The 19043-nt window shown below is 39.2% G+C and overlaps 1 protein-coding gene across 2 annotated transcripts in view; it reads right to left on the bottom strand.

Moving 5' to 3' along the window:
- Window positions 1-19043, bottom strand: part of GPM6A (glycoprotein M6A) — a 255570-nt gene that overhangs the window by 23593 nt on the left and 212934 nt on the right. Inside the window, exons 2-3 of one of the 2 annotated variants that reach the window (XM_032618546.1) lie at window positions 12825-13017; window positions 3032-3188 (exon numbers count right to left, since the gene is read on the bottom strand). In XM_032618546.1, the coding sequence (XP_032474437.1) occupies window positions 3032-3188; window positions 12825-13017 (350 nt within the window). The remainder of the gene's footprint in view (window positions 1-3031; window positions 3189-12824; window positions 13018-19043) is intronic. The other variant, XM_032618547.1, reaches the window with a different exon arrangement.

Below are 19043 nucleotides of genomic sequence, written 5' to 3'. Positions count from 1 at the left end.
GAAAAAGAAAAAAGGCAGCAGAATGGAAATAGGGAAGCAAGGAAGACTAAGTAGCAGGAGAGAATGACCGATAAAACAGTTTCTTTAACATTTTTATTGGAGTATAATTGATTTACAATGGTGTGTTACTTTCTGCTTTATAACAAAGTGAGTCCGCTATACATAAACATATATCCCCATATCTCCTCCCTCTTGCATCTCCCTCCTACCCTCCCTATCCCACCGCTCTACGTGGTCACAAAGCACCGAACTGATCTCCCCTTGCGATGCAGCTGCTTCCCACTAGCTAGCTATTTTACATTTGGTAGTGTATATATGTCCATGTCACTCTCTCCCTTCGTCTCAGCTTACCCTTCCCCCTCCCGTGTCCTCAAGTCCATTCTCTACGTCTGCATCTTTTTTCCTGTCCTGCCCCTAGGTTCTTCAGAACCATTTTTTGTTTTTTTTAGATTCCATATATATGTGTTAGTATACAGTATTTGTCTTTCTCTTTCTGACTTACTTCACTCCCTATGACAGTCTCTAGGTCCATCCACCCCACTACAAATAACTCAATTTTGTTTCTTTTTATGGCTGAGTAATATTCCATTGTGTATATGTGCCATATCTTCTTTATCCATTCATCTGTCGATGGACACTTAGGTTGCTTCCATGTCTGGCTATTGTAAATAGAGCTGCAATGAACATTGTGGTACATGACTTTTTGAATTATGGTTGTCTCAGGGTATATGCCCAGTAGTGGGATTGCTGGGTCATACGGTAGTTCTATTTTTAGTTTTTTAAGGAACCTCCATGGTGTTCTCCATAGTGGCTGTATCAATTTACATTCCCACCAACAGTGCAACAGGGTTCCCTTTTCTCTGCACCCTCTCCAGCATTTATTGTCTGTAGATGTTTTGATGATGGCCATTCTGACTGGTGTCGGGTGATACCTCATTGCAGTTTTGATTTGCATTTCTCTAATGATTTAGTGATGTTGCGCATTCTTTCCTGGGTTTGTTGGCAATCTCTGATAAAACATTATTATTATTTTTTTCCTCTGGTTCCATGGAGCCCTAAATCCTGCATGAGAGGGTTGCAGGGCTGTGCACTGTGCAGGGCACTTCCAGGCAGTGCAGCCAGTCCCCTTTTTGCAGGGGCTGGTCCCCTTCATGGAGGCCATGTTGGGACAGCCCGCACCTGACTCAAAGGCCTCGCCCGTGCGCTGCATTGCTGCTTTTGTAAGACACACAAGAGTGCAGCTCTGCTTCTCCCTCAATTCTGCTCATTCCTGGGTGCGGAGGGGTGCTAAAGGCGTGGGTGGGGTGTTTTAGGGGGCTGACTCCCTGCTGCCTCGCCTCTGGAGGGACCCACGCAGCTGCTGCCACCCTTCTGGGCTGTTGGGTGGGACTGGTGACACAATTGTAACTATTATAGAAAAAAATGTGGCTCATTTTTGCTTTAAAAATTCTTATTTGAGATGGCTTTGAAGTGTCAATGGCAAGCGGATAATTAGTAACGGCACATAACTAGGTGTTTTCTTCCACGGCTTTTTGCTTCTGCATACAATCTTATGCAGAAATTTCACAATCTCAATGAAACGACCTAATCTACTGCACTCTTCCTGGCGAAAGGTCACTCCCCAATGGTAAAAGAGACCCCTTTCCTCTATGATTTCACTCGTGTTTTAGAATTATGGACTCTTGGAGCTAGAATGAGCTTTAGAGATGATCTAATGTCTTTGTGATGTAAGAGAGTAAACTGGGATCCGGAGAAGTTAAGTGACTTGCTAAGACATACAAATGGTGTTATAATGATACTGTCCTAATTATAAGAAAAAGCCCATCATTAACTGAATTCACCATAGTCTACTGGCAGAGTATGAGCGAATCTAAAATCAAACGTGCCTTCTTAATAGAGAAATCCCTTAGGTGTCACTGAAAATTAGCCCACTGAATATTCATATTTTACTTATTAAATTAATTCAAGATCTTTAACTAAACTTCCTTTGGGTCTGTAATTTGATATTACTGATCCTAAACAATTAGATAATACAACAAACATTGTTCCCCAAAAGAGTCTTACAAGAAATGATTGCAGCAACAACTACAAATACCCACAACACAGGCTAACTATTTTATAAGATTATTATCATTATTGACACTGAGAGAATATCAGAACTTGTTACAAACTGGTGGAAAAAATGGTTGGTGGTTAACAGGTATTTTTGAACTTTTCTGTAAGACTGAAACAAATTGCACCATTCCTTATTAGAGACATCTTACTTAATAGGAAGTATATGCGCTAATTAAGTAGATATTCTCATATAACATTGGGAAATAATAAAAACACATTGGTCAAGGATGGAAGCTCCAAAGTTCATTTTATGCAAATTATTCTGCATAAAAACGTGAATGTATTTTTAACATATTACTCTTAATTTTCATCAGTCTTGTGCTTTAATAGATATACGTGCATTTTCTGCATTGCATTAGCTCTAGACCATAAGTTTGAGTTACCGTTAAATAACATATCAATAACGATTTAAAATCTAAATTAGTATAATAGAGTAATTCTTACCTTATGTCAATATTAAACAGTAACTGCCTAATATAGTTCCCACCCAAGTTTACAGTAAAATACATGTAACGTGTATATAACATGTATATAAATACATGTATATAACATGTATTTAAGGAAGAGAGACCTGCACCGTTATAAGTTGCAGATGGATTTTTCTGTTATCTTAAATATTGTATGGGAAGCCCAGAGCCATTTGGGAAACATAGATCATAAATCAATCAACAGTTTGCTGCCTCTAGAAGCAAGATGAGTTGCGTTGCACATGATTTGAGAATCTGAACCTGAATTTTCACATGGAATCGTTATTTTGAAAATACCATTAAGATTTAAAATAGCCACCAGAGCAGGGGATGTTACTGTGTTAAAAAAAAACAAACAAAACCCTCCAGTTCTTGGCAGATGAACAGAAACACCTGTGTGCTCCTGAAATAAACCCACATTAACTCCCGAGGAAAGACAGGTAACGTACCCAGGCACTCACGCATCTGCCACACGTGGTGATTTTGAAATCCCCGTAGAGATCCTTGATGGCCCCAGTCGTGAAGAAACCTTCCACCATCAGCAGAATGCCGTACACAAAGAATGCAGCAGCAATGCCATAGATCACATACTTGAAGATGTCAATCCTGGGAAGAAAAGATGAAGTGGTTTAGTTTAATAACTCTTCATGGCTGATCTGCAGCAACTGAGGCCCACGTGCTCAGGGTTCCTTTGGAAGGAAAGCTACGGAGTTTTTATGTTCATAATGGAGGCTGGATTTTAAAACATTTTTGCTTTGTATGTCTAATGTGTGTACACTTTGTTCTGCCACTTCTAGTATCTGTTGACAAGGGTTTTTCATGCCTGTAAGTTTCTTCCTCTTCCCCTGCACCATCCCCCATTCCCTGAATAAGAAATGCTCAAAAGGTACATGAATGAAACTGTAAAACATCCCTGAAAGACACATTGATTTTTTTTGTAGTGACATGCTTTTACTTCTTTCTTATTTTCGTTTGTGTATCTTCTACAGGTATTTTCGTTGTGGTTTTTACCGTGGGGCTTACATGAAACATAGTTAACCATCTATTTTAAACTGATAAATTCAATCATATAGACGTACTTGAAACTTTGGCTTCTCTCCCACACACACTTTGTTATTGATGTCACGAATCACATCATGTTACATTATGAACCCATTAACATATTTTATAGATTTTTCTTATACTTTTGCCTTTTAACTTCTATGCGAGAACTCAAAGTGATTTATGCGCCACTATTACAGTATTAACAGTATTCTGTATTTGTATATATATTTACCTTTACCAGTCAGCGTTATACTTTCACAGACTTTTGTGTCGTTATTTAAAATCCTTTCATTTCAACTTGAAGGACTCCCTTTGGCATTTCTTGTAAGGCAAGTCTAGTGGTGATAAATTCCCTCCGTTTATTTTTATCTGGGAAATTCTTCATTTCACCTTCATATTTGACGGATAGTTTTGGCAGATATAGTATTTATTCTTGGTTGGCAATTTCTTTCTTTCAGCAATTTGACTATATCATCCTACTCCCTTTGCCCCGCAAGGTTTCTGCCAAAAAATCCGTTGAGAGTTTTATGGAGTTTCTCTTGTAGGGGACAAGTTCTCTTGCTGCTTTCAAAATTCTTTCACATTTGACAATTTGATTATCATATACCTTGGTGTGGATCTGTTTCAATTTATATGAGTTAGAGTCTACAGACGTTCTTAAACCTAGACGTTCATTTCCTTACCCAGATTTGGGAAGTTTTCTGCCGTTATTACTTTAAATAAGTTTTTTGCCCTTTCTCTCTTCTTCTGTGAGACTCCCATAATGTATACATTGGTCCACCTGACGGTGTCCCAAAGTCCGTTTGGCTTGCTTCACTCGTTTCCATTCTTTTTTCACGTGTGGTTCCTCTGAATGGGTAATTTCAAATGACCTGGCTTTGAACTTGCAGATTTTTTCTTCTGCTTTATCAACCTGATTTTGAACCCCTTTAGTGAATTTTTCAGTTCATTTATTCAATCTCCCAATTTTAAAAAATATTTTCTATCTTTTTGTTGATATTCTCATGTTGCTCATGCATTGTTTTCTTGCGTTCATAGAGCATCATTATGACAATTTTTAATCTGTCGGGTAATTCATACAGCTCTACTTCCTTACAATTGGGTTCTGGAGATTAATTCTGTTCCTTTGTTCTGGTCGTGTTTCCCTGTTTCTTCATGTGTCTTATAACTTAGTGTCGGGGACCACGCATTTGAAAAAGCAGCTACCTCTGCCAGTCTTTAAGGAACTGGCTTTGTACAGAAGAAGACCCTCCCTAATCAACCTGCCTGGACATCATGCGGGCCTCTAAAAACTTTTGGGGGGAATGTGACTTCTGAAGGCCTGTGAGTGCAATTTTCTCAACTAGAGAGGCTTACTGGTATCTTTTTCAGGATCTCATAATCTTGCTTCTTTTGTGCCTGCGACACTACAAGTTCTGGTTCTACAGTAGCAAGCTGCCCTGATCTCTCTTGTTCTCAGTGGCCAACCAGCATGCAAAGTATGCCAGGCCCCCATCAGTGCCCTGAGTTAGACACCTGCTCTGTCAGCGCTCTGAGTGAGACAAAACAGAAGCCAGTTCCTTGGGCAGCCCTCAGGAAAGCCAGAACGTTGGATGAATGCTCCAATCTTCTCTTTCCCCACAAAGGAGAAGTCACGATCCAGGGCATTCTCACCTTGCCCTGGTTTGGGGTTAGGGACTGATGCAGGTAAAGTGAAATTGGCCGTCTTACCCAATTCAACATGACTGTTCTCGGCTTTGTGTTTGTCTCGGGTACTGCACCTTCTTAATAAAAGGAATAAAAGTATTTCGGTCTGTATATCACTGATAAATGGGTGTTTCTCTGTGGGAACAAGCATTGGGATTTCCTATCACCACCTTGATGACATTACTCCTTCCAAATTCATGTTTAATTCAATTAAAGTTCATGTGTACATCATCTGGTTATTTACACTAGAAGTATAACTGCAAATTATTGATGACAATTACATAGCAATCACAAACCCTTTGCTTTTATCTTTCTGAAATTGAGCTCAAACACTGTGTAAGAACACCTGGTAGTAAGTACTGGTGTAAAGAGGTGTAGCTGTTGATTCATTTCCTATGGTCTCTCTAAGAGATTACCACAAACTTGGTGGCTTGACACACATTTATTTCCTTACAGTTCTGGAGGTCGGAAGTTTGAAATCACTTTCACTGGGCTGAAATCGAGGGCTAGGCAGAGCCTCACTTCTTCCAGAGACTCTAGGGCAGAGCGTCCTTATACTTTTCAGCTTCTAGAGCTGCAGCTGCATCCCTTGCCTAGTGAAGCCAGTAAATAGCGCCTTGTTTCTGCAGTTACAATGCCTTCTTCTCTGGACAAATATTTCTCTACTGCCTCCTTATAAGGATTACTTGTGCTTAGATTTAGGGCTCAGCTGGATAATCCAGGAGGATCACAGCACTTCAAGATCCTTAATCACAACTTCAAAATCTCTTGCATATAAAGTAAATCTCAGATTCCAGGGGCTAGGTTCTGGATAACTTTGGGGGTCATTATTTCAGCCTGCCACAAGCTATACTTTCTTGAAGCTGAATGTTAATTTCTTGACATTCAAAAACTCTTACATAAAGTTTTTCTTCCAACAATCTGAGGATGGACACTTTCTAATGTTACATTCCAAAATTAAATCATCAAAATATTTAAATTATAATATACTTGTCATGATCTTATTGGCCTGAATCCCTCTGTTTTATCACAAAAAGTACTCTTTCTTGTAAACATGCAATATATGAATTTAACAAAGAATTTCAAATATGATATTGGGAAAATTAAACTCTTATTCTCTGTAAAGATGAGTTTCCTGTCAATGATACATCAACAAAATGCAGTAATAAAAACCCTCTGGTAATGAAGTCACTGATTATGTGTCCACTGTAGGATCAAATAGCAGAGAATCAGAAGAAGTCTTACCTTCACGGTACTACTTTTGCTTTGCAAAGTAAGAATCCATATTATCTTACTTCTAAAGGAAAAAAGTAAAAGCACTTAACCTCCTTTCTAAATGCAAGCTTTCAAATTTGACAATGTTTCTGTAAACCACTGTTTTACTGATTTTAAAAGCAATCTATATTCATTGTAGAGAAAAAGGAAAATAAAACCGGAAAAACAGACAATTCACTGTTTATTCTCCCAATTTTTTAATATGAATTACAATTAACTACATGATACTATTACACAGTTGTATCAGGATGTTTTTTAAAGATTATGGCCCAGTCTATTATTTGAAGGTTTGACATGTTTTACCACTTCTCTACTTTTGCTCAGTGGTCGGAACAATAATGCCGCTCCCAAAGATGTCTGCCTGTAACCTCCAGAACCTATGAATATGCTCTCTTGTTGAATGAGACTTGGCAAATGTGATTGAATTAATGATTTTGATATTCAGAGATTATCCTGTGTTATATAATCACAGGGTCCTAATAATTAGTGAAAGAGAGGTGTAGGAAAGTCAGGGTCAGATTCAGAGAGAAGTCTGAAGGGGCTCCACTGCTGGTTTTGAAGAAGAAAGGGGCCCACGAGCCAAGGAGTACAGGTGGCTCCTAAGCTGCAACAAGTAAAACTACGGATTCTCCCCTAGAGCCTCCAGATGGAGTGCAGTCCTGCCAACACCTTGATCTGACCCCATTTCAATAAGCCCAGTAAGACCCATTTCAGACCTCTGACCTCCAGAACTGTAAAAAATTAATAAATGTGTTTTTCTCATGCACTAAGTCTGTTGTAATTTGTTACAGCAGTAATAGGAAGCTACGCATCATTATTACAAACATCATTTAGGATAAACCTTTGGGCCGTGTAGGCTGTTTCCCTGGCATAAATTCCTAGAAATTTTTAAGGCACGTATTGTGAAAATGGTGTCCGGAAAGTTTGTGCCAAAATAAAGATGCACTGATAATGAGGAAGAGGGCTTATCGTCTGTTTCCCAATACTGAGTATTACCATTCAATTCTTCTAATAAATTAATAGTTAAAAAGCAATGGTATTATCATTTTAATTAATTTTCTTGGTTTAGCAGTGTGGATGAACATATGTTTACAAGCTATTAATCATCTGTATTCTCTAAGAAATATGTCTTTACATTTTGCCAATTTTTTACTACATATGTATCTTTTTGTTGAATTTATTCTGTTTATTAAAATTAGGAAATCTTGTTATATAGGTGGTAAATACATTGCTCAGTTTTTGCACACCTTTTAATTTTTTATAATACTTTAATGAGTAAGATTTAATTTATATTATTATATATTATCTATATTATATTTATAATTTATATTATGTCAAATCTATATATTTTTTCCCTTGTGATTTCTTATATTGCTTATATACTTCTTGCCCCATAATAAGTAAAATCTTAAATCTGTATTTTCTTCTCGCTTTCACAAATTAGTTTACTCTTAAATTTCAACTTTAGATCCACCTGAAAAAATTTTGGTAAAAACTAGAGTAGGAGCATACTTTTATATGTACTTATAAGTACATATAAGTACTTTACAAGTACTTATATGTATGTCTGTGCCAATGCCATGTAGTATTAATTACTGTAGCTCCTCAACTGTCTCTACTTCATTAACCTGATGCATCCTAGGAATCCGCTCAAGTACTAACTACCACTACCTGATTCATATCTGCCGAGTCTAACGTGGATGGTACTTTGCTGACATATCTTTCCTATGTCGGTACGAGAGGAAAAATAATTTGTCTTGTTTTACTTTTTATCCCTAAAGATTAGCACAGTGACTGGCACATAGTATAACCCTGTATTTTTTGCTGAGTAAATGAATTCATTAAAAAACAAACCAGACAAAAGATTGACCTGAAAATAAAATCTGAATATTTGAAAACAAGAACATTGTAGAAATGTTCTGTATTCTGAGACAAAAACTCTTTCCCTATAAATTGAAATCCCTTCACCCAAATCTCTCCCTTTGAACCACAAAGAACAAAGCAAACTTCCTTTTCCTTAATAGCCCTTCAAATATGCATAGAATGAAATCATCATGTTCTTATTTGTAAATATTTTTTCTAGAGTTGCCGTATTCCTAGGTTTTAGAAAAGAGAACAGAAATTAGGTCTTTGAATTCTAATCCAGTCTGACACTACAGGTGCTCACCTACTCTAGTCAAAGAGTAAGTCAGTAAGAGTGTTATGGTAAGTAGGGTGTGTCCAGGGACAAACAGACTTTAGGAAACATGACACTGGGCATTAAAATTGTGATACAGGGCTTCCCTGGTGGCGCAGTGGTTGAGAGTCCGCCTGCCGATGCAGGGGACACGGGTTCATGCCCCGGTCCGGGAGGATCCCACGTGCCGCGGAGCGGCTGGGCCCGTGAGCCATGCCGCTGAGCCTGCGCGTCCGGAGCCTGTGCACTGCAATGGGAGGGGCCACAACAGTGAGAGGCCTGCGTACCGAAAAAAAAAAAATAATAATAATAATAAAATAAAATATAGATCACATGAGAACAGAGATTATTTGCAAACTTATTTATGAGAAGTAAGTTTTACATTCTGGAAAGATGATTAATGAAATGAAGTAGGCATATTCCAGTGTGTTTGCCCTTCCTATGTCCCCCTGTAGACTTGGATATTGACCACGTGGAGACAGATGTGTGTATATATTTACGAGAGGTGCAGTGGAGAGACAGAGAGAGAAGCTGAGACAAAGAAGGGAGTCCTGAGGACCTTGGGTGGAAGACGGGGGCTTAGGCAATTGGTTTTATCTCTTCGTTCACACACCCAGAGAACAGGTTTCTTTTCCTTTATAAGTATATGACGTAGGAGCGCTTAATTTGGTTGAATCAAGCCTGAGAACTATGGAGACAAGACATAGACCCTGTAAGTTACTAAAGTTGGCCAACAAGTCCTTTCTTCAGAATCATTCTCTTACACATTCTTCTCCAAACTTACCTTAGCTTATTTTCAAGGAAGCTGTATTGCCTGCAATCGCGTCTCTCACTCACTTCTGCGTCCCAAGTCCTGATTTTACTTCCCCTTTGCCCCTCACCGTATGGAGTCCGCTAACAGCCCTGTAAGGCAGCCCCCATAGAGTAAACGCTACCTTCCTCTCAACTGCTACGTGACTGGAAGGTACCGCTTGGTACTAATCACACCCGGTAGTTATCTGTACACACCTTCCCTCTGTGTTTTCACGAACCGTTTGCCGACAGGGAGTCTTAATTCATTTGGTAGCTCCACGGGGTCTAGGATAAGGTATTTTAGTTATTTGAAATATGAAAAGAGAGATAATTTGAGCACTTGCTTTCATTCCAATGAAAATGGTATGCTTCCCACGCCAAAGATGCATTACTGATTTCACATTTAACTCCCAGTATAAGAGACCAAAAGTAAAAGTTCCAAATTAAGCGTATGATCTCTGATTTCTCTGCTGAGCTCCCACATTCACTACCCTTCAGAGCGGTAGTCGAGGTCTGTGATCTATTAAGGCCGGTTGTCTAAATGTTAAATAAACATCCTGACAATTGGTTTCTGATCGATTTATACAATCATCCCATGCCAGTTACTAGGCTTATGATTTCTTATAAACTTCTATAACTAAAGGTAGCAATTTGGATGTAGCCTAAATATAGAGAATCTGTAGATTAAGGACATCTGTGGTAGCTTAAAATAATGCAAAGTGAAAACGTATTTTGTCCAGTGTAGGCTGAGATAAAACTGAAAAGAAAATGTCAGTATTAGCACGTTAAAGTATATTCACGCAATCATTGTCTACAGGCTCTCTGCAAACTAACCTGCAATAGTCCAAAGCATTTTCAGATAGTTGAATTATACTCCAAATGATGACTATCACTCATAAACTCTCAAGGATCAATTCATGCTAGAACCTGATTCAATGGAAACTGGTGAACTGTCTACTATGGGTTTAAAAAACTTTCATTTAATGAATAACGCTAAATTTTTGGAACTAATTTGTAAAATAAAGTTACATTGGGAAATATAAGTGATATCGTTCCCTCATCTCTTTTTTTTTCCATGATTTTTCAAATTTGCTATTAATTCTTCATTTCCATTTATCAGTGACATTGATGAAATAAACTGATGCTTCCAAGTTAGGGACTATGTTTAAATAATTTAACTTCTTATCTCAGTGGCTAATCAACGTCCATCTCCTCTTAATCACTGTGTGTGTGTGTGTGTGTGTGTGTGTGTGTGTGTGTGAGATACACTTGGTTTGTTATATTTCTCATTTTGTTTGTTTGTTTTTTTGCGGTACGCGGGCCTCTCACTGTTGTGGCCTCTCCCGTTGCGGAGCACAGGCTCCGGACGCGCAGGCTCAGCGGCCATGGCTCACGGGCCCAGCCGCTCCGAGGCACGTGGGATCTTCCCGGACCGGGGTACGAACCCGTGCCCCCCTGCATCGGCAGGCGGACTCTCAACCACTGCGCCACCAGGGAAGCCCTACATTTCTTTTTTTTTTGCGATACGCGGGCCTCTCACTGTTGCGGCCTCTCCCGTTGCGGAGCACAGGCTCCGGACGTGCAGGCTCAGCGGCCATGGCTCACGGGCCCAGCCGCTCTGCGGCATGTGGGATCTTCCCAGACCGGGACACGAACCCGCGTCCCCTGCATCGGCAGGCGGACTCTCAACCACTGCGCCACCAGGGAAGCCCTACATTTCTTATTTTACAACCAATATCGCTCAAATTTTAAGTGCCAACATATTTTAGATAAACGTAAAAGTTTTCAACTTTCTTTTTCCTAAAAATTTTGCTATCTCTATGTCCATGGGGATGTGCCCTCCAGCCCCCAAGGAGGGAATTCTTGCTCTATTACTTGATAGAAACGTGCATCTCTTTTCACTTCTCATTTTCATGGAACTCAGCAACATTAATGAATGAAATAACAAATACAGTTTACGAGCAATACTGTGTTCAAGACGATCTGACTGCAGCTGATGGATTATTTTAAAAATTTAGAAATATGATGTATCTTCTGATACTGGAGTTGGAGAAAAGCTATCTTCCATCTAGAATGGTGTCCAGGGTGACCAAGGGTTGTCTTAGATTAGGGTCTTAGCTTATAGTTTACCCTGTCAGAAGGAATTGCCCTGGGTGAATAAGAAGTGTAACCTTGTTTCATGGAAGTGGTAAGAGCAAAAAAGCACCGTCTTCCTAACCAGCCATACGACCATTCCGGTTTGTAACTCTAGAAGCATCTTATGCCAGAAAGAAGTATGTATAAATTAAGAAGTGTTGAATTTATTGAGAATAACAAAATAAAGCAACGTGAAAAACATTATAATCTCATAGTATCCAGAAGCATGAAATAGATTTAAGAAGTTGTACGGGCAACACACAATACAATAGAAATGAGCTGAGATTATAAAATAGTGAGTAAATAATTTATTTTCTTTTTGTGGGCAAGAAATCACTGAATAAATGATCTGAATTGGGAACTTATTGGGGAAAAAAATTCCTCTGTAATTCAATCTTAAAATTTTGCTCTCTAGAAACTTAGGCAATATGGGACTGAAACTTGAACATTAAACTCTTTTCTACTTCCAGACTATGTTTGAATTATGTTTTTTTAAAAAAATATTAACATCACCATAGTTCAGTGATCCCAGGAGTTTACATTTATGGGTAAAATGTACATTTTAAGCATAATTGGTGGTTGTAAAAAGGTGCTCAATATTTCTTATGTTTATCATTTTACAGAAGTCGATAAGACCCTTTCAAAATGTTCACTCAGGTAGTCACATTTCTAGGAGGCAGGAAATAACGATGATATCACAGCCATGGTTGAGTTAAAATTTTTTAAAAGTTGGGAGTAGCCACAGAGTTTGGGTGATTTTCCTAGAATCAGCAGCAGAGTATACACTTACACCTGGCTCTGGTTCTATATTCTGTTCTATTCTGCTAGAACAGCCTCTGCTCAAATTTGAAGAGCGAGAGAAATGCAAGTATTCCACTTAATGGTAACTGAATGTTGGATAAAACTTTACAGGCAAATTAAAACACAAATTAAGTCCAGATTAAGTTGGCCTCTGATCTGCTGTGTACCTTCCTGTTTTCATGGTAAGGGTCAGTGTCCTTTTGACTCACGTATATACCCTAAGAGTACTTTTTCTTCTATCTAACACTGCCTCACTTAATTCTAGATTTATTCAACACACAGCAATGTGCACATACATTCTCAAAATAACAAGCGATACCAGAATGACCTACATGGTAAAGACATCCAGCGTATCTCCCGCAGTTCTGGCCATCTCAAAGTAGGTTTGCAGGATGTTAACAGTTCCAGAAAGAGCTTCATGACCACAGCCGCAGAATAGGGCAACTCCAGCGTACAGCAGGATGGTGGCAATCAGAGAGGCATAAGGAATGCCTCCCAGGCATTTAATACAGCACTCAAAACACCCTGCAAAAGTCCAACAGGAAAAAAGTTAGAAATTCATATTTTTATTAATCTTATTGAACTTTTTTCCAAACTTAAGCATTATGGAAAACATATTTGCATTTATAGATGACATCAGGTCAACCATGTAAATCAAAACACCCTGCAAAAGTCCAACAGAAAAAAAGTTAGAAATTCATATTTTTATTAATCTAATTGAACTTTTTTCCAAACTTAAGCATTATGGAAAACATACTTGCATTTATAGATGACATCAGGTCAACCATGTAAATCAAGTCCTAGAGTGTCCTGGAAGGTATAAAAATCAAGTTTCTTAATGATAATCCCATGCTCCACAGACAGGAGAATGATTACTTCTGCTGAGGGTTTCCTCTTCTACCCCCAAGCCAGAGAAGTCCTTCCTTCCCAACTCAGTAAGATACTGTCAGAGTAGAAAAGAGAGACCTGGAAAGGGTTGGAATCTTGACTCCACCACTGTGTGTTTTGGGGCAAGTTTATTCTTTTGAATTCATCATTTGTAAGAAGGTGACAGTAAAGCTTTCCCTCAAATGTTCTTGTGAGCATTAAATGAGCTAATACAGAAAACAGTGCATGACTGGATAAAGAAGATGTGGTACATATATACAATGGAATATTACTCAGCCATAAAAAATAATGTCATTTGCAGTGACATGGATGGCCCTAGACATCGTCATACTGAGCGAAGGAAGTCAGACAGAGAGAGACAAATATCATATGATATTGCTTATTTGTGGAATCTGAAAAAAATGGTACAAATGAACCTATTTACAAAGAAATAGAGTCACAGATGTGGAAAACAAACTTATGGTTACCAAGGGGAAAAGGGTGGTGGGAGGGATAAATTGGGAGATTGGGATTGACAAATACACTTTACTATACATAAACTAGATAACTAATAAGAACCTGCTGTAGAGCACAGGGAACTCTATTCAATACTCTGTAGTGACCTATATGGGAAGAGAATCTAAAAAAGACTGGATATATGTATATGTATAACCGACTCACTTTGTTGTACACCCAAAACACAACATTGTAAATCAACTATACTCCAATAAAAATTAATTAAAAAAATAAAATAGTGCATGACACAGAGTCACTACTCAGTAAATGTTACATCTACCATCACTGGATGTAATTTTAACTATTATTAATATTAAGTATTACTGTGTTGTAATATGGTTTCCAAAAATTGGCCACAGTAATTACTTTTGCTTTTTGAAGTTTCATCATTTTAGTCTTTCATTTTCAAAAGATGGCTTTAAACTAGTCTGAAACATCAGATAACCTTGGTTGTTAATATTCAAAATAAGGATCAGAATTTTCTAGTCAGTCAGCTGTTAGGTATCTTCTTCTAAAGGATTAACTAGAAATGTTTGAGTATATATGTTTTGCAATAAGAAATACTGACGAGATACTATTTGCCAGACCCTGGTGAGAAAGGAACGTTTAGATTAGAGGCTGACAACTAAGAGGAACGCCTATGTGATCTGTTTTACTTCTGTCCACCTCTGTCCTCCACTGCTTCCCCACACATATCCTATTCCAAAGATTTCCTCCTACTTCTCTCCTTTTGCAAATTTTTGATCAAACTTTCTTTTATAATGCTGAAACTTCTCAAGCTCTCTCCGTGTGACTGACTTTTTCTTTCTTCAGTAACAAATGATATTGGAAAATGGATTGTTAGGTATTGTACTTAATTAAGTCATGGAAAGATCTGTGTTTCCCTGAAAAAAATATGGCTATTGTTTAGGCAGGTTCTTATCAGTTATCTATTTTATACATATTAGTGTCTACATGTCAATCCCAATCTCCCAGTTCAGCCCACCACCCCCACCACCACCACCCCCGCCACTTCCCCCCTTGGTGTCCATACTTTTGTTCTCTACATCTATGCCTCTATTTCTGCCTTGCCAACCGGTTCGTCTGTACCATTTTTCTAGATTCCACATACAAGTGTTAATATATGATATTTATTTTTCTCTTTCTGACGTACCTCACTCTGTATGACAGTCTCTAGTGTGTTTTATCAATAATGCATATACGTTTATAGCAATATCTGAAACATGCAGTGACTGCAAAGTTTCTGAGTGACGTAACTTTACATTCAGAAGATGGGCGAGTCTGCTATTGTAATATTGATCATTCAAGTAACTTTCTTAAAAGAATCATGGATCATCTCGTCTGTCCCAGGAGAGGTTAAAAAGAAGTCTGAACACCTTCCCACTTCCGTAGCTCTTGCTTGCATAGGACGAATCATTTCCTGAACTTTCTGCCCCCGACACACATAACACACACACACAATGTGGGGAAGTAGAAAAGGTTAGAACAGCTTGACACTTCACGTGATAGGAAGAAGTCTCACTGGCAGATGGGTGAGACAGTGTGTGTAGTATCTGAATGTCACTGAACACAGTTTCGAGTGGAGATTAACAGGGTAGCAGAAAAATCTTTGGACTAGTCTCTGTCTCTCCATGCTGTAAAATTTTCATCTTACTGATCATTTAAAAATAAAGAGAAAAACTAAAATTGGTACCAACCCAAAGAAGAGTTACTTCTAACTTTGGCAAGTGCCCCAAACAGCCCCATGATCTCAAATCCCAGTCCTTTGTGATTTCCTCCCTATTTTTCAAGAATCTAAGAGTGAGGACTTCCTGCTGCAGACACTAAGGTGTCAAAATCAGATGAAAGTATCCAACAAAACCCTCAAGAGTAGGAGTCAAATATACAGGGGAAGAGTCCAAACACCAAATTCGTAGATAGGAATTACCTTTGCTGATCCTTCACTTAAAGCTTTTAACAGACTAAAGATAAAGTCAGAACGAGAATGGCTCAGGAGCAAATGAAGTGGTAAGCGCACTGATGGTCACCAAACTGCTATCGAGTATTTCTGACTAATTTTGTTACTAATTCAGAGTCACTTTCTGCTTATTCCATGTTTCCTCTACTGTGGTTTAGCTGGACCAATACTAGCCTCCATGCAAGCAAGCTTAGTTACTTAGACTATATATGTGCGGTGGGAGGGGACACAATATATTCGTGTTCTATTCTATAGCATTAAGTATAGCTTTAACTGAATACCGCTTTTTAAATTTAGAAAAACATGAGATAAATTTCAATACTGAGAAAACCCCAAAATTGACAAGCCTGAGTTAATAGGCATTTCTGAATGAGTTTAAGACCTCCAAATTATAATGACCTCTTTTTTTAAAAATAAATTTATTTTATTTATTTTTGGCTGCGTTGGGTCTTCGTTGCTGCACGCGGGCTTTCCCTAGTTGTGGCGAGCAGGGGCTGCTCTTTGTTGCGGTGTGCGGGCTTCTCATTGCGGTGGCTTCTCTTGTTGCGGAGCACGGGCTCTAGGCGTGCGGGCTTCAGTAGTTGTGGTTCGCGGGCTCAGTAGCTGTGGCTCGCGGGCTCTAGAGCGCAGGCTCAGTAGTTGTGGCGCATGGGCTTAGTTGCTCTGCGGTATGTGGGATCTTCCCGGACCAGGGCTCGAACCCGTGTCCCCTGAATTGGCAGGTGGAGTCTCAACCACCGCACCACCAGGGAAGCCCCAAGATCTCAAAATTAAATAGAAATGTTTCTTTTACTTTCTATTTAAATGCTGTCCCTTAAATCCCTCAGGATTATATTACCCCTACGGGTAAGCACAAATTCCTCTAAAGCTCCATTACTGCCGGGTCAGGCTAGAATCTTTCCATTTCAGTCCTGATCCTCTGCAAAACTTTTACTCAAAGTAAGAAACGTCAAGCATCTCATCAGGCACATTTTGAACCAGAATGGGCTGGATCCTAACTGCCCTCACTCTTCCGCGGTCCCGAGTTGCTGTTGGATTTTAAAGAAGGCTCTCAGAACTCCCATCGGGGGAAGCAGCACACCATTTCACAGTACTCCCTCCAGCTGCCAGAATCCCACGTAGCTGCTGGCAGGGGAGCTTCTTTCCGCCCACAGTGAGGACCAGCCTTGGCAGAGCTGCAGAGTTACCATAGCAACCAAGCTCCGGGGTCCAGGATATGCTCCCAACAATCATCTTTTAAGGCTGAGGACTCTGCTGCCACCCATCACCATGTTTTTACTGCACCTCAAATGAGAAACCACTCCATTAAATGAATATCAGTGAAAGTATGATAAGTGGAATGCTGGCACTGGAGAAAATACCTTGCTTGAGAAAATAAAAACAATACAATTACTTTGCACAGGAAACATTTTCAATATTAGATATGATGATTGATTCTCAAATAGAGCTGGTGGTTGAAATACTGAACCCAGAATTTACATGCTATAGACCTACCTGTATACACAAAGAAGCATTTCTCAAATCCAGTTCCTGTATTTTCTCACAGTGAATTAACACTATGTTTTTACATTCACGTAAAAAAAAGAAATTACGAGACTTTCTTTTCAACACACTCTGCAACGTGTCTGAAAATTTCAAAGAAAATAAAAGCTCTTGAGATAGTCAACCTTTTTTTTAAATGAGATATGTGCTTAATTTGCTTTCATTTAACCGTTGTGAAATAAACACAAGCCTTGTTCACTCCACAAAGTGCACCGAAATAAATAAAGGAAAAAGACCTTAAATAACAAGAAAGAGAGCCTGAGACACAGAGAACTGAGAAGAGAGGCCAACACAATGGCAGATCCTGGAAGAGAGACTGACAAGAGACTGACAATGTATTCACTGATAAATTTTTCCCAACATCGTTTACCAATGAGTTGATTCTTTCTCTTCCAACCTACCATATCACCTTTGTCATTATCAAGTATGCAGAGGTCTGAGTCTGTTTGTGGGCTCTCTATTCTGTTCCATTGGTCTATTGTCCATTGGTCTACCCCCAGGCCTTGGAATCTGTCTTGGTTTGTGGTGGAGAAAATTCCCCAAACTTGCTCATCTTCTTATGTGTATCATGCTATTCATGGATGGCTCTATTGCATTAACATATACATTTTAGAAACAGTTGGTCTGATTCCACAATTTATTGGGGTTCTGATTGGTTTGGTTTTTGTTTTTTTTTTTGCGGTACGCGGGCCTCTCACTGTTGTGGCCTCTCCCGTTGCGGAGCACAGGCTCCGGACGCGCAGGCTCAGCGGCCATGGCTCACGGGCCCAGCCGCTCCACGGCACATGGGATCTTCCCGGACCGGGGCACGAACCCGTGTTCCCTGCACCAGCAGGCGGACTCTCAACCGCTGCGCCACCAGGGAAGCCCCTGATTGGTATTTTTATACTGATTTTGCATCTAGAAATTTTGCAAAATTCTTTTTTTGATCCTCTGAATTATTTTGATTCTGGGAATTAGTTTAAGTTTGTGTTGATAATCATCCCATCTGTGAAAATTTTGAGCTTTGTCTCTTGCTGTTCATTATCTATACCTTCTTACTGACCTTTCTCTTCACTTCACTCTGTTCCTTTACCATTATGTGTGATGCTCGCTATTGGTTTCTTGGTTATAGAAGGTCTCTTCAGTTTTGAACTCCATAACAGGCTTTTCCCCATCTGTTGAAATAATTTTGTTTTTTCTTTTTACCTGCCATTTCAGTGTTTTTTTTCAATTTTCAACTAAATGCATTCCTGAGAAAACTCCGACTGAGTCATACTGTATTTTTTAATACATTGCTGAATTTGTCACGCTAACATTTTGCTCGATGCTTTTGTATGTATCGATTCATCCCACAAATAGTTAGCAGGGCCTCACCAGGTGCCAGGAACTTCACTAATTGCTGGAACTGTGGAATTAATAAAAAAACAACTGCTGCTCTCCTTCTAGAGGTGGGAAACAGACAATAAACAAGATGCAGAAGTAATATATGTGAGACTGTGAAAAGTGCAAAGAAAAGCCAAAACATGAAAGAGGGGTAAGGAATATCGGAATAATTCAGGGAAGGAATAACTGAGATGACATTTTTTTTTTTTTTTTTTTGCGGTACGGGGGCCTTTCACTGTTGTGTCCCCTCCCGTTGCGGAGCACAGGCTCCGGACGCGCAGGCTCAGCGGCCGTGGCTCACGGG

Source organism: Phocoena sinus, chromosome 21, assembly GCF_008692025.1.
Source record: "Phocoena sinus isolate mPhoSin1 chromosome 21, mPhoSin1.pri, whole genome shotgun sequence".
Classification (NCBI taxonomy): domain Eukaryota; kingdom Metazoa; phylum Chordata; class Mammalia; order Artiodactyla; family Phocoenidae; genus Phocoena; species Phocoena sinus.
The sequence above is the reverse complement of the archived record's forward strand: the minus strand, read 5'-3'. Positions and strand labels throughout refer to the sequence as shown.